A 24334-nucleotide genomic window follows, 5' to 3' on the forward strand; every position below is an offset into this window, starting at 1 on the left:
ACCCCTATTTATAGCCATAGTAAGAGGTAGAGGTTGAAAACATGTATACCACTCTACTTGTCTTGCAAGACGTGCAGCCATATTAGAACTGTGTCAGTTTAAATATTATCTTTTCATTTTGTATTTATTAATAAAGAGATAATATCAATGAGTAGTTCCTTGATTGGCCAACCTTGTAGGGACACGTGACATGGCCTCATTTGATTGGACAAGCTATTGCAGTATATAAGAAATACATATAGATTAAACAACTCTAAATATTATCTCTTTAATAAGAAATAAATATTTAGATATCTATCCAAAATTTTGTCAAGTCATATAGACATGTGACATGATATGATTTGGTTGGTGAAAACATCCCGATAATTTCAATTGATTGGAACACCTCAACTTGACACGTGACGAAATATAATTGACCATTTAATAACCAATTTTCTAAGTGTACATAACATATGACAATATCCAATTGGATAAAAATAAGTCATAAAAATAATTTATAGATCAATGGTAATTTTAAGGATTAATTAAAATTCCATTGTCTACAGGTATCATAATTGAAGACTAAAGGGGTGTTGTTATTTTCTTGTTGCTTTGGTCAAAATAATAGCGGAAAGTAAAGGAATATACAGTGGGAGATATGCCTTAATTTCGATTAAAAAAGGCTTCTTTATTCTTTAAATTAAAAAGATATTCTTTATTTTCATGAACCGAAACGATAAATATATATATATATATATCTTACATATATATAAAAAGTTAAGACTTCTTCTCCCAGGTTCAGCCACGTGGCGGGATGAGGAGAGGGAGGAAAATTTTCTTCCGTTTATGCCCTGAGAATATTGAGTGGTTCTCCAAACAGTGTATCACTGTTGAGGTCATTTTTGTCTTTTCCTATGAAATTACTACCTTGCCAGATAAAAATAACTAGCCCCAAAACAGTAACTTACTGTTGAGGGCTATTTTTGACTTCTCGCGAATAGCTTTTTGCTTTATTTCTCAGTTGTCATCTTTTCTTAGACGTAGTTGCCATCATCTCTGTTGTTCTTCACTTCTTTGTCTCCGTTATCAAAGACAAGAAGTCATAGGAGTCAAAAAGTCAAATAAAAATCTGGAAGTGCACCGATGTGGCAGGAAAGCAAAACACTCCCTTTCTACTTCATTTTACAACTTTAGCCCATCATCTTTTGTTTTCTTCTTCCTTTCTATTTCTCTCTGTTTCTCGTTAATTTTTCTTTCAGTTTTCTTTTCTCCCACAAAGAGTCAATTATGGCTGCCCATCCATATCTAAACTGTGGGATTGTTCCACAAAAGATGATAATCCTTCTTTCCTTTTCATTGTTCCCGTTTCTTGGACTATTCTTCTCTTCGGTGGAAAAAAAAGGAGTACAGAAGCAACTGAATAGCTTTTAGAAATAGTGGCCAAGAAATGGGTTGTCCACCTGCTTTCTCCAACAATTGGTCAACAATTTCAGGACTGGCTTCGCTAAATTGCAGCTGTTCATCGGATTTTTTCATTAGTCCTTGTCTATTTCTTTTTATTCCCCGGCCATTCTTTTCCTCTTGCTTTGTCTCTTTTTTTCTGTTTGCCGTTCTTTACTTTCCCCCTCCTGTTGTTTCCAGATTACTCGGTCAATCATTTCATGATTTTCTTCCCTAAATTATGGCTATCCATCCAATTTTTTTACTTCTTTGCTCTCTATCATATCCCAACCATGGGATTGTGGTTTGTCCTTTTGTATTCATTTTCATTTTCCGGTTGAGAAATTATCGAGACTGAAAAGAAAAATCTCTAACAATTTATCAGTTTGCATCTTTATCCGCTCTGTTCATGATGGCTAATACCATTGCTAGGGATATAGGTTTGTCCTTTTCTTTTCCTTATTTTTGACCACTTGGCAAATTATCTAGAATGAAGGAAAGTTTGTGCCTCTATATAAGGAACAAAAATACTGGTCACAAAAAACTTCACGTTTCTTCAACCTTGTCCTCTGCAACCTTTTGTACTAAAGGTAACTACTACTCTTCTTTGTTTAATTTTTTCCCTACCAGTATTAAAGACATTGGATAATCTGTCTACTTGTTATTTTAGTTGCCAAATTTCTTGAGGGGGTTAATTGCACTTTGAAACAATTGGTGCAGAAAAACTTCTGATTAAGCGTCCACAGATTTCCAGTAAGCAGTTGCTTCAATTTCAGGTCACTCTCTTCAGTCCTTTAGTTTCTTGCTTTTTCTTTTCCTGTTAATAATATGTACAACTGATTATGAAGGAAGGGTTGTCACCACTTACTGAATAGAGATAACCAAGCTAAAACAAGTTCAATTCTCAATCTGAAGTGTAAGCTGAGAATAAAAGATAAAGTGTCTTACACATTAAGGTTTTGGCCCACGTTGAAGGTATTATGCACAAAAGAGTCTTACACATTAAGGTTTTGCCCCACGTTGAAGGTATTATGCACAAAAGTTAGGTAGGCGATAGAAGAAACAAAATTTAAAACTGATAATCCTAATATTGAGTTTCTAGGATTTGTTGTGGCTGGCTTAGAGGTGTGGTATATTAATTCCTCAAAGCTATTTGTAAAGGCAACGTTCCTGGTTCCACAGAACTCTCAAATTTTAAAACCACAATATGTTGGCTGATCTATTAATATTCACGTATTCTGGATACAGTTAGTGATGCATAATCGGTTCTATGAATACTATTACACCCAATTAAAGATTACAGAATCTGTGGCAATTTCTCTAAATCCGAGTATCTATAAAGCTGGAACATTAAAAAAAACACGAGGTTTCCTTGATGAAATATGTTTCTTGACGAACTTTGAACCATACAACCTGATATTTGCATGAAAAAATGCGCAGACCTAATGGAGCCAGATTGTCTGGTAAGCAACAGAAGTGTGTTGTTTCGTGGCTTAAAATGACTGTAGTTTTTGGGTTGTAAGTTCATTTGGTTTCACTTATTGACTGAATATGGCTGAAAATGATTGTACCTCTGCAATCTTTCCTACTAAAACTAATTACGCGTTTCTTTTTGTCTAATTTTTTCCTCTGTCAGTATTAGACTTATTAGATAGTTTGCATAGTTTTACGTTGACTGATAGGATTCTTCTGCATGCTATTTAGATTGCCAACTCTGTTCAACGGTTCAGTTGCGGTATTCCTCTGTCAACAACTTTTTCCCCCAAATTTTGGCTGGTCTTTTGATTCACAAAGATCGTATTCTATCTCATATCTCAATCATGTGATTATTGCAAAAAAGGCATTATTGTAGATTTGATCGATTTTCCAGTTTTGATGACAGTCTTAGCAATTTAGGTCTCTACGTTTTGGGGAAATATGGAATCAAAAAGAGAACAGACATATTTATCACTCCTTATTTTGTCTTGCAACCTGAGCTTTTACTAGTGGAAGGAAATAGTAGCAACAAAAAATCCCACCTTGCTCTTCGCTGCTTTTTCTCTGGTGCCTCCTTGGGTAAGATAGATTTTTCTTTCCTTTTTGTTAATTTCTTTACATAACAAATAACAATAGTAGATAAATAAAGAAACTAATGTATACACATTATTGATCATAGTCTCTCTTTGGATTTTATCTTCGTTGACAAGGTTTGTTTCATTTTTTTATGTTTTTGATTAGATGTTCTTCATTTTGTTATTTCTTTTTCTCATCTTTTTTATTAAATGATGTTCTGATGTTTGAGTTTTTTTTTGGTTGGTGGTGTTTGTTTTGGTTGCAAGCAAATACAGATGTTCAAACAAGTCAAGTATGTGAAATCTCATAGACTAATGACTATCAAGCGTTTGATGAAATGTCTATATGAAACTTGGGATAATTAGCAGAGAAAACGTGGAGAGAAAGATTACACAGGTAAATTCTATTTTGCTCTATAACCTTTTTTTTCTTCTACGGCCAATTCTTTTTGTGTTTTCTAGGGCACTTTATCTTTCCTTTTCAACCTTTTTTGGTTCTGATCTTGATCTCATGTTGCTCATTCTATGTTGATGTTCGCTATATTTTCGCTGGTGATAGATGTCATATGGAAGTTTACTTTTGATAATTCAGTTTGATTTTTGAAAAATTTTGTTCATTCTTTCAACCTTTATATGCCTTTCAAGTTCAATTTGGTCCATGTATACTTTCAACTCTTCATCTTTTCGTTACTTTTCCAGAATCTTTTTTGTGGCTGAGCTAAGATTTCTTAAAAATAACTTTGATGTCTATGCCTTTTGAGGAACATGATTACATAGGCTTATCAGAGGTTCCTGCAATGGAAAGTTCTGAAAAGAATAATGCTCTGCCTTTGGGAGATAAATAAGAAAATAAAATGATGCATTGTCCTGCGTGCTATGGGAAGGGTCTAATTGCTCAGAGATGGGTTTGATACAATGTAAAGTTGTATTCCATACTCTGACTTTGTTGTATCTGTAGGGAGAGTTCATACCATAAACTGAAAGTTACACACTTCACAGTTTAGCTATGTTAGGCCCATCTTGATCGTTAGCAGCTTTCTCTCTGCAATTATTGTTATCGGATATAAGTTTTTCTGTTTAGCTGATAGCTTGTCGAAAAATCTCCATGCAGATGCTTAAAATGTAATGGGAAGTGTATGGTGCCTTGAGTAACTTGTGGTTCTTGTGGGCCTATCAAATGTGTGACGTGCATGGGTGGTGGTTCTCTTTTGACTCGCAAAGTGGCTGTTATGAGATGGTATGGCCTATGTTGTTTTGCACAATATATTTGGCATGCCATAGCTCTTACAAACTTTAGGACATAACTAAAAGAACATTTTGGATTTAGTTTAAAAGAACATAACTAAATGAACTTGTTATCATGACAAGTAAATTGATTTTGAATCTAGCCTGAAGCATTTTGGGAGAAAAATTGTTAAAATGCTAAATGAACATAACTAAGTAAAAGTTGGGGTTCAGTTTGTCATTAAAAGTTGGTCCCTATGCACATTCTTCACAGGTAAGGGCCATTAGTCCATGATCCATTGGACAGTCAGTTTAGGGCCAGATATTGAAGCAGTGCCATCTGATTTCTTTTGAATAATTTTATAACTACTTTTTCAGTTTGTTGGTTCATTCAAGAATGGCAAGTATGTTGGTTCATTCAAGATCATTCAAGAATGGCAAGTCAAGTATTCACACAATCTTCATTGGACAAACTTAAATGTGCTAGGCTTGAAACCCTCCTTTGAAGTAATTGTCATGGATGGCCAAGTAGACCCTGTGGACATGCGTACTAGGTCACTTAAGCCTACAACAACTTTGGCTTGTGATTTATGCGTTTGGATGCTATGTTGAGATCCCTACCAAAGCTAAAAGAGCTTTAGTGAACCCGACCAGAAAATGTGAAATCACTCTGTCCACAAGATTTATTGTTTCAGTTTTGTTGTTTCTTGCTTGGCATTCCTTCAAGTTATGCTGTTTGCCTATTTCAATCTGCCTCATAGTTGTGCCATGATGGAGAAATAAAGGAAAACAAAATTGTTTTAAGTACCGATTATGCATTTTGTCTGTGTTTTTGGCTGTCCAGGAAGACACTTTCGACTCGAAAAGTGAGTGCAACAAGTAGAGCTGCTTGTGACGCCCGAAGGAAAAGAAAAGGAAATTTTCTTTATTTATTTATTTTTCCGCGTGCATTTTTCTTACTTTATTTTATTATCAAAATTTTCCAGAGACTTTATAAGTGAATATAGTTTTTCCAACCATTTTTCTAGTATAAGTTAGTTCGGGTTAATTTGGAAGTCTATTAAGGACGTGGGACCCGCTCGTGCGGTAAATGCGTTATATTTTCGATAACTTGTTGATGTTTTGTATTAAGAGATATTATTTTACAAGGTGTTAGGAGATAATTACAGGTTAGTTAGACTAATTAGTATGGAGAGACAAGAAAATAAGCTTAAACATTTAAGGTGCCACGTGTCGCGTTTCAATTCAGGGGTGGACTTTTGACCAAAATATTTTACCTTCTTAAAGCTAATTTTGGCCAATGTATTTCTTCATTTTAAGCTCTCTTGGCCGAACTCCTTAGGGAGAGAAAAGAGAGAAACCTTCAACTTTTATTCTTCATTTCTTGCTTTGATCTTGCAAACCAACCAATTAAATCTTGAATTTGTCCACACAAAAGACTTGCTAAGGGAGTTTGAAGATCTTGGTGGAGTTGTTTTGCAAGAAAAACCACTAAGCTACTACCTTTATTGAGAAATTAAGGTATTTTGCTTGGAACTCACTTTTTGTCTCTAATAATGGCCAATTGGTGCCTTATGGAAGCTAGTTAGGTGATTTTATGAAAGATTTTATGGATTGGAGTGGAGTTATCTAAATTTCTGATTTTTTGGGGTTTTTTCTGTTTTCATATGATGCTTATGGTTGGCCTTGGATTGATGGCTCTAAAGTGTCTTAAATGGATCCCTTGTGCATCAATTGCGGTTATTTGCGGAAAATTTCAGCTTGTGCGGAAAATTTCAGGTTAAGGTTTCAAATCTGCCCTGTTCTGACCGGATTTATTTGAGCATGTTAGATGCCGAATCAGGTTTAGGTTAAAACATGAAAATTGTAGAAAATGGTGTTACTAGCTGCCTGCAAAATTTCAGCTCGATCCGAGCACTATAGCATGTGAATGACCGAAATACCCTTGACTGCCCATGAGCCCTATTTGGCGCCCAGATTTCTGTTTTCATGGAGTTTTTCATTTTTGACCCTAAAAATGCATGATTTGGCTTTGAAGTCTTCATAAGAAATGTAGGTTTATGTCTTGGCTTCGAAACGCCATAAGATTCGTTTCAACCCGATAAGTGTAGCTTCAGTTATGGATATTGTGCCGAAAGGTGTATTTGATAGTCTATGATGTGTATGTGGTTGATTTGAGATGAAATGGTGTTGCTTGTAGGATGGAAAAGTAAGGAAATTAAGGGGATATGCTGTCCGATCTTTGAAAACATTTGATTGCTTTGAGTTTGAGTTGAAGGGCTTGGATTTGGGTAAGGCAATGATATATGATGGATGATTCTTGAGCCGTGGAGGTGAGTAACCCTAAATTATTTCGAAAGCTACTTATGAACTGTTTCCTGCATTCTTTATTCAATTGCATATCATGCGTGCTTGCATGGGAGTTCATGGTATGATTTGGCTTCAATGAGTTCTTGGGGAGTCTTGTGCTGAACACCAACGTCTCCACCACTTGTTTATGTTCATTTGGAGCTCAAAAAGGGGCTCCCTCTTACTGTTCAACGTGAAATGATCTATTGGAGCGTTGGATGTTTAAGTACAATGATTTCACTGGCTCACCAGAGCAAAAATACGTACATTTGATCTCGGAATCATGACATCATCGAAATGCATTATTGTGAAATATATTTGATTACTGATTTTACTGGTTACTCGCTGAGCGTTAGCTCACCCAAAAACTATTTTATTCCCCTCCACAGGGCTCGAGGTGAAGGAAACATTTGTATTAAAGTTCTCCGTGTGAATGGTTGGAGGATCTACTGTACCATTGGAGCTCTAGTTTTAATTTGCGTAGTATTTGAGATTGTACTTGTACTTGTACTTATGTGAGAACTGAGGACCTTTGTCTTATGCTGGAAATTAGTATTGCTTATATCTCTTGAGGTTTTAGTTTGTAGTATATGTAAATTGTGGAACTTTTGGTGTATATTTGTGTTAAGTGATTAATTATGCATATAATTGGTGAATATTTTCCCCTTTATTTTGCTAAAATATGGTGATAATTGATGAATTTTACTCATATTTGATTTTTGGTGTTGTTTTTAGGAATTGTTGGTGAGAATGGAGTAAAAGGCGCATTAAAGACTAAATTTTCAGAAGACAACAATTTAGAAGACGTGACCACGCTTTAATCAGTTGAGAAGTCCCAATGTCGCAAGAATTGAAGCAAGGCCGAGGTTGACTCTTTATTTTTATTGACCAATTGAAACGAAATCTTTGTTTCTTGATTGAGATAAACTCTGTTAGTTAGCTATTTTAGGGATGATACATTTGGGTTCCTTTTTATTATTACTATACTTATTAGAAGTACAATGGGAAGAGGACTCTCGGCGGGTGAAAGGAAACGTAGGAGTATAAGAAGGAAAAAAGAGCCTTCGGCTAGGGGGCTCTCTCGAATCCTTTTTCTTCTTTTTCCTCTTGATAGACTATAAACGCTAGTATTTTGTCGCTGCGAATTCACCATGAGGAGCGGCTAATTTCTTTTCTAGTTGAAGGATAATTGAAGCTTTGGTTCGACAATTCTGTGAGATCTAATTTGATTTATTTGCTTCATCTATTTCTGAGTATTTATATATTCTCTGTCATCCATGTTTATGATTATTTTTTACAGTTAAATACCTGATCAATATTTAATTGTTGAAATAGTCTATTGCCATCTAAAATATCAAATCCATAATTGTTTGGTGGTTTTAGTATCTGTGGCGCGTGATGTAATTTGATTGTAAAAGAAACTTTCGAATCTATGTCACGGGAATACATAACCTAACTTAAATGAACCGAGCTTGTGTGTTTGTTGGTTAGAATTGGTAGCTTCTCTAATTATTAATGCTGTCAATAGGTTAAATCCTAAGAGCTTGTTTAGGGTTGCTTAATTGGCAAGAGAAATAGCCACAGAGCGTGTTGTGGTTATCGAAGCAGTAAGGCGAGGCAGGTTGTCAGAGCGTGTTGATGACCATAACCAGTTTATTCATGAATAAGTGATTTCACCTTTGCATCGATGATCAGTTAAATGAACCAAAGTGGAGATTAGACCTTCGACTAGAGTGTTACCTTTTCTTGATTTAGTTTTATTTAATTTTGTGATACTGTCTTTATTTTTATTCAAGTAAGCTATTTGGTTAATTTCTCCTAATCCCCCATTTTTCACAAAGAAATAAATCACCCAATCCCTGTGGATACGACCCTACTCACTGCTATGCTCGAATTCAAATTTTAGAGTAGGAACTTTTATTTTTACTGGTTTGACACGCCAACAAATTTTGGCGCCGTTGCCGGAGACTTGGTGTCAAAATAAATTTATTTTCTTTGAATTTTATTTTCTTTGTTTATTTTTTATTTTTATTTTTATTTTTATTGTTACTGGTTTATGCCTAGATCTTCTCGTACAGGTGAGTTACAATATAATCCTGAGATAGAGAAGACTGCTCGTGCATTGAGAAAAGCAACAAGAGAACGAGCAGAGGCATCCTCCGCCTCTACTGGACATAATTCAATAGTAGATTTTGTGGATTCATTTAGTGAGACGGAAGAGATAAATAACACCATGGCTAATGAACGAACATTGAGAGAATTGGCTGCACCAGATTTAAATCAACAGCCTCTCTGCATTACTTATCCTACATTAGAGGTTGCATTTGAGTTAAAATCTAGACTAATCCATTTACTTCCTTTTTTCATGGCTTACCAGGTGAAGATCCCACAAGCATCTCAAAGAATTCCATGTGGTTTGCTCGACAATGAAACCCCAGGGAGTCACAGAGGAGCAAATTAAATTAAGAGCCTTTCCATTTTCCTTAGCCGATAAAGCTAAGGATTGGCTCTATTATTTGCCCTCTGGGTCAATATCCACATGGACAGACATGAAGAAGCATTTCCTAGAAAAATTCTTTCCTGCATCCCGAGCTGCAAGCATTAGGAAAGACATCTGTGGAATTCGACAATTCAATGGAGAAACTCTACATGAATATTGGGAAAGATTCAAGCAATTATGTGCTAGTTGTCCTCATCATCAAATTCCTGACCAACTCCTCATCCAGTATTTTTATGAGTGTCTATTCCAAACTGACAGAAGAATTATTGATGCTGCCAGTGGGGGCTCCTTAGTGAATAAAACACCCACGGAGGCAAGAAGTTTGATATCGAGTATGGCTGCAAATGCTTAACAATTTGGAGACAGGCAGGATAACACAACTCGTAGAGTCAATGAGGTAAGTAATTCTTGAATAGAGCAAAGATTAGATAGTCTAACTTCTTTGGTTGAAAAGTTAGCTGTAGGACAAATGCAGCAATTGAAAACATGTGAAATCTGCTATGGTTCGAGTCATCCAACAGATATGTGCCCCACACTCCAAGATGATTCGACTGAGCAGGCTAATGCAGTTGGATTTCCAGGACCGCCTCAGAGGCGGTATGATCCCTATGCAAACACCTATAATCCAGGATGGAGGGATCATCCTAATTTTAGTTATGCAGCAAGGCCACTAGGATTTCAACAACAGCCACAATATCAACCTAGACCTCAACCTGCAGAGCAACAATCTGCTCCTAAATCAGGTATGTCATTTGAGGATATTGTGAAATCTTTGGCTACTAACACTCAACAATTTCAACAGGAGACGAAAACTAGCATTCACAATTTGGAGAATCAAATGAGCCAGTTAGCTTCCACAGTCAATAGATTGGAGTCCCAATTATCGGAAAAGCTACCTTTGCAGACAATTGTCAATCCCAAGCAAAATGCCAGCGCCATCACATTAAGAAGTGGCAAAGAGTTGCCTGAGCCGAGCAAGAGAATTTCTGAACAAGCAATTGAGGAAGAGCTCGAAAAGGAGGGGAATGTGTCTCAACCTAGGGCCTTGGAACAACCAGATTTTGGAGAAAAATCAACACAAGTGGTTACACCTCTGCCTCCATTTCCTAGTCGACTGGCAAAGTCCAAAAAGCAAGAGCAAGAACAGGAGATTTTGGACACTTTTCGAAAAGTTGAGGTAAATATCCCTCTTTTAGATGCAATTAAGCAAATTTCTAGATATGCTAAATTTTTGAAGGAGTTATGCACTGGTAAAAAAAAGTTGAAAGGAAACGAGAAAGTGCATATGGGAGAAAACGTCTCGGCAGTTTTGCAGAAAAAATTGCCTCCTAAATACAAGGACCCGGGTATGTTTACTGTCCCTTGCAAAATAGGCAATATTAAAATTGAAAAAGCTATATTGGATTTGGGTGCTTCAATAAATGTTATGCCTCGTTCTGTTTATAATTTGATGAACGTTGGGCCTTTAAAAGAGACGGGCATAATAATTCAACTGGCTGATCGATCAAATGCCTATCCTGATGGAGTTTTGGAGGATATTTTAGTGCAAATTGATAATTTGATTTTTCCTACAGATTTTTATGTGCTTGATATGGAGGATGATAATTCTAATTCATCTCCAATACTGTTAGGAAGACCATTTTTGAAAACTGCTAGAACAAAAATTGATGTTTTCACTGGCACATTGACTATGGAATTTGATGGTGATGTTATTAAATTTAGTATTTATGATGCCATGAAATATCCTGGTGAATCTCATTCAGTTTTTGTTATAGATGTAATTGATTCTTTGGCGCAGCAAAATTTTGGATTTAATAATGATGATGCGTTGAAGGTTGCTATTTCTACTGGTCTCTGTCAGGAAAATTTACAAAAGATAAAAGGGAAGTTTGTTTTTCCTTTTGAATTGCAGGAAGTTATTTTTGAATTGAATTCTCTTTGTCCAGAATTTTCCAATGTGTCTTACTTGGAATTACCTCTGTCTCATTCACAGCTTTTGCCATCTATTGTGCAAGCCCCGAAGGTGGAATTAAAATAGTTACCGGATAATTTAAAGTATGCATTCTTGGGAGATGGAGATACACTCCCAGTAATAATTTTTAGTAAATTGACTGCTTTAGAGGAAGAAAAACTAATTCGGGTGTTAAAGGACCACAGGGAGGCAATAGGATGGACAGTGGCTGACATAAAAGGATTAAATCCAGCCACTTGTATGCATCGCATCTTGTTAGAAGATGGTGCTAAGCCTTCGAGAGAGGCTCAAAGGAGATTGAACCCACCAATGATGGAGGTAGTGAAGAAAGAAGTTTTAAAACTTCTTGACACAGGTATAATCTATCCCATTTCAGATAGTAAGTGGGTAAGTCCTGTTCAAGTAGTTCCTAAAAAGACAGGAATTACTGTTATTGAAAATCCTAAAGGTGAGTTAGTGCCCACTCGAGTTCAAAATGGGTGGAGAGTTTGTACCGATTTTAGAAAATTAAATGCATTAACTCGTAAAGATCATTTTCCATTGCCTTTTATTGATCAGATGTTGGAAAGGTTGGCAGGAAAATCTCATTATTGCTGTCTTGATGATTTTTCAGGTTTTCTACAAATTCCAGTGGCGCCTGAAGATCAAGAGAAAACCATATTTACTTGCCCTTTTGGTACATTTGCCTATAGACGAATGCCTTTTGGTCTTTGTAATGAGCCTGCTACATTCCAAAGGTGTATGGTTAGTATATTTTCTGATTATGTGGAGAATATCATAGAAGTGTTTATGGATGATTTTACTGTCTATGGTAATTCTTTTGATGAATGTTTAACTAACCTCACAAAAATTCTTAAAAGGTGCATTGAGACTAATCTTGTCTTAAATTATAAAAAATGCCATTTTATGGTAGACCAAGGCATAATTTTAGGCCATATGGTATCTGTTAAAGGAATTGAGGTAGATAAGGCTAAGGTAGAAATTATCAAATGTTTACCTTACCCCGTAAGTGTGCGGGAAGTTCGCTCTTTTCTTGGCCATGCAGGTTTTTATAGGCGTTTCATCAAAGATTTTTCAAAGATATCCCATCCTCTATGCAAATTACTTCAAAAGGATGTGGTATTTCATTTTGATGATAATTGCAAGAGTGCATTTGACACGCTCAAGGGATCATTGACTTCAGCACCAGTGGTTTGACCACCAAACTGGAGTCTTTCTTTCGAGATAATGTGTGATGCCAGCAATTTTGCTGTTGGTGCAGTACTCGGCCAGAAAGAGGGCAGAGCTTCTTATGTCATTTATTATGCCTCGAGGACCTTGGACGGTGCCCAGCGCAATTATTCGACTACAGAAAAGGAGCTTTTAGCTATTGTTTTTGCTTTAGAAAAATTTTATTCTTATTTACTTGGCACTAAAGTCATTATTTATTCTGACCATGCAGCTTTGAAATATTTGCTCAACAAGAAAGAGGCCAAACCACGACTTATAAGGTGGATTCTCCTACTCCAAGAATTTGATCTGGAAATTAAAGACAAAAGAGGTGCTGAAAATATGGTTGCTGATCACCTCAGTCGTTTGATCAATAGTGAAGGACCTGCTCCCTTGAAGGATAATTTTCCAGATGAGCATCATTTTGTAGTTCAAAAGACAACTCCATGGTATGCTGATTTAGTGAATTATCTTGTTACTAGAACGCTACCTAATGATTTGTCTAGAGCTCAAAAGGAAAAAATTAAAAGTGATGCTAAATAATATGTGTGGGATGAACCATACTTGTGGAAATATTGTACTGACCAAATTATTCGCAGGTGTGTGTCTGAAGAAGAGGTTCCATCAATTTTATCTTTTTGTCACTCATATGCGTGTGGTGGACATTTTGGCCCTAAACGAACTGCAAGAAAGGTTTTAGAGTGTGGTTTATTTTGGCCAACTTTGTTTAGTGATGCATACTTATTTTGTAAATCATGTGCAAATTGTCAAAAGACAGGTAATTTAAGCCATAGAGATCAAATGCCTCTTACTCCTATACTGGTTTGTGAAATTTTCGATATATGGGGTATAGATTTTATGGGTCCATTTCCTTCATCTTTTGGTAATATGTATATATTACTTGCAGTTGATTATGTCTCAAAGTAGATAGAGGCTAAGGCAACTAGGACTGACAATGCTAAGGTTGTAGTTGATTTTATTAAATCTCATATTTTTGTCAGGTATGGCACGCCAAGAGCAATTATCAGTGACCGAGGGACACACTTCTGCAATCGAGTAATGGAAGCATTAATGAAGAAATATGGCGTCACTCACCGGGTTTCTACGTCCTATCATCCGCAGACTAGTGGTCAAGCAGAAATCTCCAATAAAGAAATCAAGTCGATACTTGAAAAGACGGTGAATCCCAATAGAAAGGATTGGAGTTTGCGCTTAGATGATGCACTTTGGGCATACCGTACAGCTTTTAAGACCCCCATAGGTATGTCTCCTTACCGATTAATTTTTGGCAAACCTTGTCATCTACCTGTGGAATTGGAACATAGGGCATATTGGGCAGTTAAAAATTACAATATGCGGATGAATGAAGTTGGAGAACACAGGAAGTTGCAATTGCAAAAGTTGGAGGAAATCCGAAATGATGCATATGAGAGTTCTCCCATTTATAAGGAAAAGGCAAAAGCATTTCATGATAAAGCAATTTCAAGGAAAATTTTTTATATTGGTCAAAAAGTACTTCTTTTTCACTCTAGACTTAAACTTTTTCCTGATAAATTGCGGTCACGATGGATAGGGCCTTTTATTCTCACTAATGTTTTTCCTCATGGTGCAGTGGAAATTCTAAGTCCAAAAACCGACAAGGTTTTCAAGGTCAATGGCCATCGTCTAAAACCTTTTTATGAAGGATTTCAGGCATATACCATCGAGGAGTTGGCTCTCGAAGAGCCTACTTATTCTGATTGAAGTATAATTTTGTCTAGCCAAAGACATTAAAGAAAGGCGCTACTTGGAAGGCACTCCGAGAGTTTCAATTTTTTTTTAGTCATTTTATTTATTTATTTATTTATTATTCTTCTTCTTTTTTTTGTTTCGTATTTTTGTGTTAAAGGTGAGTTTATTTTGGTTCCTATTGACCGAAACTTTTTGTTGTAGGTAAACTCTTAGGCAGAAGACCTTTTGTTATAAGGCGTGCCCACGCTTTATGCTAAAGGCAGACCGTTGATTTTCAAGACCTTTTGTTATAAGGCGTGCCCACGCCCTATGTTTGGAGTGCACTATGGACTTTCAAGTTGGATGGGTAGAAGAGTTTTTGTTATAAAGCGTGACCATGCCTTGTAGCATTGTCTTGAGTTTGATTTAAGTGGTTCGACAAAAAAAAAAAAAAGATAGCATCCCCAATTCGGTTTGGGCCCGACTCTCTTATGAGCGAGAGCTGCTATCTCCCCTCTTCCATTTGTCTCAATTACCCTAGCTTGTTCCTTCTCCTTTCCTTTTCCCACAGCCTTGACCGAGCCTCCAAGAGCAATCTTCTACCTTTGGTCTCTGTTGCTCCATCATCGGCGAACGCACCTCCATGGGACTGCTCGCCTGAAGTTCCACCGAGTTCCAACAAGAAACGGGTACTATCTAGGCTGCCTCTTCATTCATAATTTTTTGGTAGTTCAATTACATCTATTCAAATTCCTTGCTGCCGATTTCTATTCTACCCCAGTTAACTGCACTTGATTGCTTGGATTTATGGACATTGGGTAGATATTTGGTTCTTGGTCATTGGTTGATTGTGCTTATCAAAGTAGTATTCGGTAGTCAATTGCACAAGTGCCTTTGTTATAGTCTTGCAATCTTACAACAATAGCTTGCGGGTCCCTCCATTTTTGGCTTTAGAAAGCTTGATTAGTCTTCCATCCGTCCACATAGCTTGCCAATTGCATGACTATCTCCTATTGTTTTTAAAAGACAATTGTTAGTGGGTTGTTCAATTCGAGTTTGGCTTCTACTGGGGAGTCCATTTGGTTTCTTTCTTCGATTGGGTCACAATTACTCTTCAACTATTGACCTTGGTGGGTGCTTTTGAATTGTTGAACTATGGCAAAGAAAAAGACTGCTTCAACGAAACCAAGTAAAACTCCGTCTGTGCCACCTGAACCTGCTCCCAAACCTAAGAAAAGAAGAGCCCCTATCCAACCGAAGAAGAGGTCACGTTTGGGGATTTGCAGAAGTACTCTGCCACCTGAAGACAACAAATTGGGAGGTGCAGTTGATGGGTTCACTTCCGAGCAAATAGAACGGCTTCAAATGTTGCGAGTCAGACCTTTTGTTGCCTACAAATCTGTCCATCGCCCTACACTGGACCACCTGCGCATTGCTAGTGACGTAGATAGGTTGTTTGCTTCAATTGGGTGGCAACGGTATTTGACAATTGATTATCCTTCTTATAGTGAGTTATCTTGGGAATTTTACACTACATTCAGCTTTGACAAACCAAGTAACTTAACTTTGAGTACCCCCGATGTGGTAAGGTTTAGGTTGTTGGGTGTTGATATGCGTCTGTCCCTCAATGAGTTCAATATACTTTTAGGTTTCATCGATCCGGAGGCTATCTCATCTCCAGAGTACATGAACAGTGCCTGTGATTATGAACAGCCATTCGCTAGGGATTATATTGACATTTGGAGAGAATGGTCTGTGGATAAGTTCACCTATAATCCTAGCAGGTCCAAGAGTTCTTATTTGAAAGATCCCGTTTTAAGATACGTTCACAAGTTCTTAGCGTTCAACTTTTCTGGACGGAAGGATGCGTCTTGTGTTTTAAGTAAAGCTGAATTCTATTTTTTGTGGTGCATGGTCAATAATGTCAAAGTTAATTTTGGATGTTGGTTAGCTACTCAATTACAGACCGTGCTCACCAAACCACACAAGCCATTAATATTGGGGTCTATTATTACTCATATTGCTAACCGGATGTGTGACTCTTTTGGGGCAGATCTTGAACTGCATGTTGCTCGTCCAACAGATCCGTTGGATTTGGCTTGTTTGGAGCGAATGGGAGTTATTCACCGTGTTCAGGACCAGTACCAGTTTGCATCTCCGGGGGAGCTACGACTTCGGTCACCAGCTAGAATCACTATGTCCCCTGCTGCTGTCCCCACTGATACTTTATCTGCCGAAGAGGCATGCCCTTCTACATCCCTGCCAGGCCTACCATCTAAACGGGATGCTCAGTTCCAGAGTTTGCACGCACAGATACAACGTCTAGACAGTCGAATTGCCAATATCGAGCTTCAAAGTTCGCGGATGGCGGAAAACTTGGCGGCTTACTTCGTTTCTGTGGGCTTCTCATCGCCCTTTGCCCCACATTCTTGATCTTCATGTTCAGGGACGTCCCTCTACCTTTCTTTTGCTCTTATTATCTTACATTGCGGACAATGTCATGTTTAGGTGTGGGGGAAGGGTATTTCTTGTATGAAAATTTGTGGCCATTCCTATATTTGTAATTTTGAGACAACTAAAATGTAGTTTAGGTAGGATGCAAATGCAGTTGAGCTGCAAATATGAGTAGGGCAATGTTACTAGCATGAGTAGGTTATTTTCTTGCAATTGATTTGAATGATGGATGTGCTAGATTTGACATAATTTCAACCATTTTGTGAGCTTTCGGACTTTATAAGCAATTTAGTATATTTTGCTCTATTTTCTTTTGTTGAGTGATATCACACATGATTTAACATTCTAGAACTTGCTTCTCTATGCATGTTGAGACCATGCTTGAATTTGATGCATTAAAATGATAAGGGCAATTAGGTTTAACCCTTTTGACTTTCTAAATGCCTCCCCCAATTATGTTTACCCATAGTTAGCCATGTTTGAGGCTCAATCCTTTTCTTCGTTAATAGCCAAATTTGTTACCTTAAACCTTTTTGTTTAGACCTTTTCATTCGAACCTTGTGTCAAAGGAATGCCATAATATTCTTGCATGACAATTTCAAGTGTGTTCCAAAAGTACGTTTATGGTTGGCAAGTATGATAGTTATGTTGGTTCTAAAAAAAAATGATGAAAAAAAGGGAAATGGAGAAAGAAAAAAAATACAAAAAAAAAGAGAATTTTTTTTTTTTTGTGAAGTGCACTTGTGTCGTTTTGTGATAGTTGGGCTAATGCCTAAATTGCGTTTGCACTTGCCAAATTTAGTGAAGTTATTAACACTCTTGGAAGCCAGCTATACATGTGAATGATAAAGGAGTTTGATTTCATGCAGAGTATTATTGGTATTTCCTTTGATATATGTACACCTAAATAATTCCCTTTATCCAACCCTTAACCCAAGCCCCGTTACAACCCTTATAAAGACCCTTTGATTGTTGCATTGAATTCATTTTAAGTGGTGGAAATGTGATATATTAGCAAGCTTATGGTAATGTCATTGCATGGAGTTGATTTGAGTGCTAAATATCCCTGAAACACTAGAGTGCAGAGTGTATATACTTCTATCCATGTGAGGGTTGTTGAAACTGGTGCATCGTGATTTTGATGAAATTGTTGAGAAGACATGATACTTGTGTTAATATGCACTGTGCTATCCATGTTTGCCATCTTGACTGTGATTCTTGAGTAGTGAATGCTTGAGGGCAAGCATTGTTTAGGTGTGGGGGAATTTGTTAAGTGATTAATTATGCATATAATTGGTGAATATTTTCCCCTTTATTTTGCTAAAATATGGTGTTAATTGATGAATTTTACTCATATTTGATTTTTGGTGTTGTTTTTAGGAATTGTTGGTGAGAATGGAGTAAAAGGTGCATTAAAGACTAAATTTTCAGAAGACAACAATTTAGAAGACGTGACCACGCTTTAATCAGTTGAGAAGTCCCAATGTCGCAAGAATTGAAGCAATGCCGAGGCTGACTCTTTATTTCTATTGACCAATTGAAACGAAATCTTTGTTTCTTGATTGAGATAAACTCTGTTAGTTAGCTATTTTAGGGATGATACATTTGGGTTCCTTTTTATTAGTACTATACTTATTAGAAGTACAATGGGAAGAGGACTCTCGGCGGGTGAAAGGAAACGTAGGAGTATAAGAAGGAAAAAAGAGCCTTCAGCTAGGGGGCTCTCTCGAATCCTTTTTCTTCTTTTTCTTCTTGACAGACTATAAACGCTAATATTTTGTCGCTGTGAATTCACCATGAGGAGCGGCTAATTTCTTTTCTAGTTGAACGATAATTGAAGCTTTGGTTCGACAATTCTGTGAGATCTAATTTGATTTATTTGCTTCATCTATTTCTGAGTATTTATATATTCTCTGTCATCCATGTTTATCATTATTTTCTACAGTTAAATACCTGATCAATATTTAATTGTTGAAATAGTCTATTGCCATCTAAAATATCAAATCCGTAATTGTTTGGTGGTTTTAGTATCTGTGGCGCGTGATGTAATTTGATTGTAAAAGAAACTTTCGAATCTATGTCACGGGAATACATAACCTAACTTAAATGAACCGAGCTTGTGTGTTTGTTGGTTAGAATTGGTAGCTTCTCTAATTATTAATGTTGTCAATAGGTTAAATCCTAAGAGCTTGTTTAGGGTTGCTTAATTGGCAAGAAAAATAGCCACAGAGCGTGTTGTGGTTATCGAAGCAGTAAGGCGAGGCAGGTTGTCAGAGCGTGTTAATGACCATAACCAGTTTATTCATGAATAAGTGATTTCACCTTTGCATCGATGATCAGTTAAATGAACCAAAGTGGAGATTAGACCTTCGACTAGAGTGTTGCCTTTTCTTGATTTAGTTTTATTTAATTTTGTGATACTGTCTTTATTTTTTATTCAAGTAAGCTATTTGGTTAATTTCTCCTAATCCCCCATTTTTCACAAAGAAATAAATCACCCAGTCCCTGTGGATACGACCCTATTCACTGCTATGCTCGAATTCAAATTTTAGAGTAGGAACTTTTATTTTTGCTGGTTTGACACGCCAACAATTTGGGATTTATCTTGTAATTTATTTGAGAATTGTAGTGAACGACTGAGTCCCGACGAGAGTTGGATAGGTGACCCGCCAAATCCTTTGGTTCGCCTTAGGGGGAGGTGGGGCTGTCACACTGCTACAGTCCCTGATGATGTTTTCCACAGAGTGCAAGGCATCCAGTTGTGCAATACCCAAGCCTACCAATGCACTCCTGCCTTTTTTGCCGATTCATTCTTCCTCAACAAGTTTTCGTCTGAAGTAACTGCAGAAAGGGCTTCGGTCCCTCAAACTGCAAGGGTTATAGTGAGAGACATATCATCTCTGTTGTCCCAGTCACTCGTGTGACTATGGCCCATCATAATTGCTCTTTCAATTTCTATATTATCGGAAACGGTAGAGAGGTTTATTTCGAGGACTATCCGGCTTGGTTCTGTTGGGGCCTGTGCCCATGTTTTGAGTGGTTGAAATCAGAAGTTGCTGTTTTTACTCCAGAGGTCCTTCACTTGCTAGAGTGAAATGATTTCTAGGGGACAGATATTTTAGTTTTTGCTCGAAATTGGGAAGATAGAATCAGTTCAAACATGTTAATGGGTTATGCGTTGAGTGAATGAGCTATTGTATGAATCAAGAATTTTTTGTGCTCATGCAAAAATAGAAGTTAAGCTGGTAACTACAACCCGAAATGCTAGCACATATAAAATGGTGCAAGTATTGCAATGAGTAAATGGTCCAATGAGGATGGTTTACATTCTTGATGCTGTCAACTATATTCTTTGCACAACAATTTCATCGTTAGACGTTATATTCAACTTAAATGAATCATCATCTAATCAGATCAGTATTTTTTAAGATTCCAAACGAATAGTTTAATTTTTTATGTTTAAAATTTATGATATGCTTCTCCATACATCTATATAGGAAAACCAAATACCTCTCCTGCATATTTAGCCCAACACATTGGGCATTGGCTGTGCCTTGCACAGCTGAAAAAGTTTCTAGTATATAAATATATAACACGTTAATAATGAGTTGCCCACTAGATTTGCATGGCCTACGCGTGGCTGTTAAACAAGTCACCACGCTAGCATCAGAACATGCAAATGTGAGGATGAATAGTAAACTCAGCAAATTTGTCTTTGCCCAGAGCAAACTCATTTGACCGATTAACAAGAAATCAAAGATCCCGGCCTAAGCCATATTCTTTATATTTAGCAAAAAAAAAAGGAAAAGAAAAAGATGCCATTTTCTTTTCTCCCTTTGCAGCAATTGATCTTCAAAATAGTGATGCTGAAAGGCCTTGGCAAACATTCCACGAGCCCTAGTAATATAGCAGTTTGGTTTTTGTTCCTGAGCATGTCAATTTCTTTAGCTGCAAAAGTAGCATTTGCTGATTCAGAAAAGAAAGTGTATATTGTTTTCACGGATCGACCCATTGGCCAAGACCTGAGAGATTATGCTATTCAAATTCTGTCTTCTGTCCTCGGCTGGTAAGCATATAGATAATAGACGTTCAATATTTTCGTGTATTTATTATAAATTTCTTTAAAACGGGGTCTTAATCAAACTTAATTTTGGATAAATGTTTTCTACAATCGGTTTGTAGTACAAGCCCCTTAAATTTTGTACAAATATTGCACCCATAAAGAATTTTTGTAAAAATATGAGAGATTGATCCTTTTACTTTACTTTTAATTATATGATGGGAGGAACTTGTGATAAAATTTCACTATTTTAGGCCAGTAGTATGATGTTAGCTTGGAACTTTGTAAAAAGTAAGACCTGATTCATTCCTTTTTGGCATCAATGAGAAAATTTATATTAGGGTTTAGTCCCAAACGTTCTAGCTCACAAAGAAAGATGTTTAAGGAAATTTTGTAAAACAATTCTAAGCCTAGAGGCATTGGATGCTGAAAATTGCAGCACTATTACACTAGTTTGCGTTGTTAAACAATATTAGTTAGATAATCATTCTGGTACAATATCCACCCATATATCAGTAAAAAAGAAATTATTCTGTTTTGGATTGGTCGTTGGTTTAATTTCATTTTCATTTTGTAATTAGTCATTGTTTAATGCTATTGCATAGTTTTCTGCACTATTAATGTCTGTTCTTCACAAAGTTGAGAGCATAGATATGGCATTTCTGCAAACTTCATGTTCCAAATAAGAAATACTTTTCATTTGAAAGGACCTATTGATATTTTAAAGAGAACTAAAGCACCGAACCAAATACACTAATTAAAGATTCAATTATCAGATGAAAAATCTGGAAGGTGAGACACTGAATTGGACTGAAAGAAAAGATGTAACTAGTTATTAGGAAATTTGAAGTCATATGATTTAGTAAAAAAAATCTGAGAACATAACAGTTTAAATATTAGGCCATATTACTTGAAATACTACTCCTAGATAGTTTGATGGGCTTTTTTTAACCCTTGGGTGTAATAGCCATAAGGCCGCAGAGGAGGCAGTTGGGTATGTTTACAGACGTGTTGGGCCTGGATTCTCTGCTAGGTTGACTCCAGAGCAGGCCACTCGACTCCAATCTGAGTGCTTTATATTTGTTCTTTATTATATCCCATTTGGTGTTTGTCATTGTAACTTTATAAAATTGTTTTTATCATTCCCAAAGGATTTACAGTAGGGGCCCCCACGGGACACCAAAATTTCGTATAAACCCTTTCGAAAAATTAATAACTTTTATAATGTGCATTATTAGTTTAAATAAATTTAAATGTTGTTTGCCTCATTGATATAGAATAATAGAAGATAATTACAGTAAATGGTCTTTGATTTTCTCCTTCTCTAAGCTAGAGTCAACTAGAGTGAATGGTGCCTATCAAAAAAAAAAAAAAAAAAAAACAAAACAGGTAAATCTTTATGCTCATGTATATATTTTAAATGGTATAATCTTCTCAGTATTATATAAATGGACTTTTAGCATCAATTATGCTGTAATTAGCTCATACTCCTAGAACTTTAACGTTAGTTCTCCATTTTGGTTTATTGACCTATTGAGCCATTTTGTATATTATCTCTACCAAAAGCCTAAATAAATGACTAAATGCATCAATATTTCGGAAAAGTTGAAGTTCTTGTGTTGTATTTACCAACTTTGTTTTGATTCTTGTTTTGCTCCCATCCTTATAAAAGTTGACTTCTTGAATACCAAAATGCAAAATTTTGTACTTTTAAACTGTAAAAATTGAAATTATACGCTTACACTGATTTTGTACAATGTGAAACCTACAAAAAAAAAAAGAAAAAAAGAAAAAAGCTGTTGGGATTAGATTTGACAATAACAAGTTAGAAAGTGCCCCTCCAAAATTTTTTTTTCTGGCTCCACCATTTGTCATTCCTCCACTGTTAATAGGTCCATTTACCATTCACTTCTATTTTCCCATTTTCCAAATCACAATCAAATTCATAACTGAACTTTTTACTTCACAACATGCGAAAAATAATTGTTTTCTTTTCCCTCCTCTCCAGAGGTAGCAAGCTATGGTTCTTGTAGAATTATTGTTTTTACTATAGTTTTTTCACAAACACTAAATTTATCTAATCATTTGTAACTTGCATAATTAATATGATTGATCTAGATATATCTTTTTTTTTTTTTGTGTAGTTCAACCTCGTGTGGTGTATGTCAAAGAAAGCGAAGTATATGAGATGGATCCAGGTGGTGCTGCTTATAGTTGAAGATTTAACAATAAAGTGTGACTAAAGGTTTAGTTAACAATAAGGCGTGGCGACTACACATGTTCTAGCAGCTGGTTACTCAAGCTTCGGTGGATCTTCTTATCATGGCAATTTTGATTTGCATATATTTGACAGCCCTGAAAAAGGAAAAAAAAAAAAATTGTATGGATGTTGTGAGAAAATGTTGTGATTGCATGGTCTTGTTAGGTAAGTGTACAGATATCGAATATATAAGGCCACTGCATATAAGCCACCGCAGGTTTTTGGTGTAAAACAAATATGTCACTTCATGTTTTGTCAAATTCACCGCTTTAATTACAGCACTACATTAGAGGGACGGCCGGATAGTCACAAAAAGCCATCACCATTATAGGATTTCCTCGAAATTGCACCATTTTTGGATGCAGTCGTACTCTTTCAATCAAACTGATACTACTGCATAAAATGTCATACACATGGCACTTATTTCTTCCTACACTCTTTGCCGCAAATCCAAGAAAAGAAAGAAAACAACTGTTGGTCACCAGTTATAAGTACTCAAGGCCATGACATTGCATGCCCTTTCACAATGGCCTTGTGATGATAATTCAGGCAAGATCAAGGTTTTCAAGGAATTGGATTGCAATAGACATATTTTCAGTTAATTTTTATGACTTAGTGTTTCCTTTTGTCTGTCATAATTTCGTCTGATTCCTTAACTTGGTTTGCTTCATGTTTTTCTTTCCCCTCTTCAACAAAAGAAAGATAGTAATGAAGTTTTAGTTGTTCTTGGAATTAAGAATATCGTAGAACAAAAAAATTAACATGCCCAACGATGCAAATTATAACCTTTTACAAGTGACATGTGCGATGAGTGCGCCTCGATTGCCAGCACAGTGCATGTGTGGATGAGGAGGTGTAAACTTTTTTTTTTCTTTTAGTTTTGAACTACTTTCTTCTGCCCATACAATATAGAGTAAAATGGTTCTACCCTATTCAATAAAAGTTATCTATTTGTTTTTAGTTATATTAGAAATTTTAAACTAACTAACTAACTACTCATTCGTACGTGTAACTGCCAAAATAATACACCTTTATCTATTTCTGTTTTCAAAGCTTTTTAAAAATTGGATTTTTAAAGTGTAAAACTAACTTTTATGCAAATAATTTTACAATTTACTGTAATTTT

At 36.2% G+C, this 24334-nt stretch overlaps 2 protein-coding genes, 1 long non-coding RNA gene and 1 other non-coding gene across 23 annotated transcripts; 3 read left to right on the plus strand and 1 right to left on the minus strand.

Moving 5' to 3' along the window:
- Positions 1-1188: 1188 nt before the first annotated feature.
- Positions 1189-18742, plus strand: LOC113713785 (uncharacterized). Of its 20 annotated transcripts, none has more exons than XM_072069146.1 (8): positions 1189-2009; positions 2090-2195; positions 3124-3474; positions 3747-3867; positions 4582-4707; positions 5539-7027; positions 7779-7909; positions 9122-18742. In XM_072069146.1, exon 8 carries the CDS (start codon positions 10013-10015, stop codon positions 11579-11581), a length of 1569 nt encoding a protein of 522 aa, XP_071925247.1. In that variant the 5' UTR covers positions 1189-2009; positions 2090-2195; positions 3124-3474; positions 3747-3867; positions 4582-4707; positions 5539-7027; positions 7779-7909; positions 9122-10012; the 3' UTR covers positions 11582-18742. The 20 variants fall into 20 exon arrangements, 11 of the variants coding, with proteins under 11 accessions (XP_071925247.1, XP_071925245.1, XP_071925244.1 ...); XM_072069144.1 differs by having other exon boundaries at positions 2140-2195; positions 3124-3154; XR_011822427.1 differs by lacking the exons at positions 1189-2009; positions 2090-2195; positions 3124-3474 and having other exon boundaries at positions 3612-3867; positions 9122-13985; positions 14337-14468; positions 14657-15123; positions 16488-18742.
- LOC140016330 (small nucleolar RNA R71) lies at positions 9641-9747 on the minus strand. Its single transcript, XR_011822726.1, has one exon. It is a non-coding gene; the product is annotated as a small nucleolar RNA R71 (small nucleolar RNA).
- On the plus strand, positions 12743-14467 carry LOC140015845 (uncharacterized). Its single transcript, XM_072068670.1, has 2 exons — positions 12743-13173; positions 13726-14467. The coding sequence occupies exons 1-2, from the start codon at positions 12743-12745 to the stop codon at positions 14465-14467; spliced, it is 1173 nt and encodes a 390-aa protein (XP_071924771.1).
- Positions 18743-20664: 1922 nt separating the features above from the next.
- On the plus strand, positions 20665-23503 carry LOC140016203 (uncharacterized). The gene is made up of 2 exons (XR_011822544.1): positions 20665-20954; positions 23093-23503. It is a non-coding gene; the product is annotated as an uncharacterized lncRNA (long non-coding RNA).
- The last annotated feature ends 831 nt before the right edge of the window (positions 23504-24334 follow it).

This window comes from Coffea arabica, chromosome 10c (assembly GCF_036785885.1).
Source record: "Coffea arabica cultivar ET-39 chromosome 10c, Coffea Arabica ET-39 HiFi, whole genome shotgun sequence".
NCBI classification, from domain to species: domain Eukaryota; kingdom Viridiplantae; phylum Streptophyta; class Magnoliopsida; order Gentianales; family Rubiaceae; genus Coffea; species Coffea arabica.

Excerpts from the sequence above, each read along its gene's own strand:
- LOC113713785 (XM_072069146.1), top strand. The coding sequence starts at position 10,013 with ATGCAGCAATTGAAAACATGTGAAATCTGCTATGGTTCGAGTCATCCA.
- LOC140015845 (XM_072068670.1), top strand. The coding sequence starts at position 12,743 with ATGTGTGATGCCAGCAATTTTGCTGTTGGTGCAGTACTCGGCCAGAAA. Across the intron at positions 13,174-13,725 it reads GTTCAAAAGACAACTCCATG|GTATGGCACGCCAAGAGCAA; the intron begins GTATGCTGATTT and ends TATTTTTGTCAG.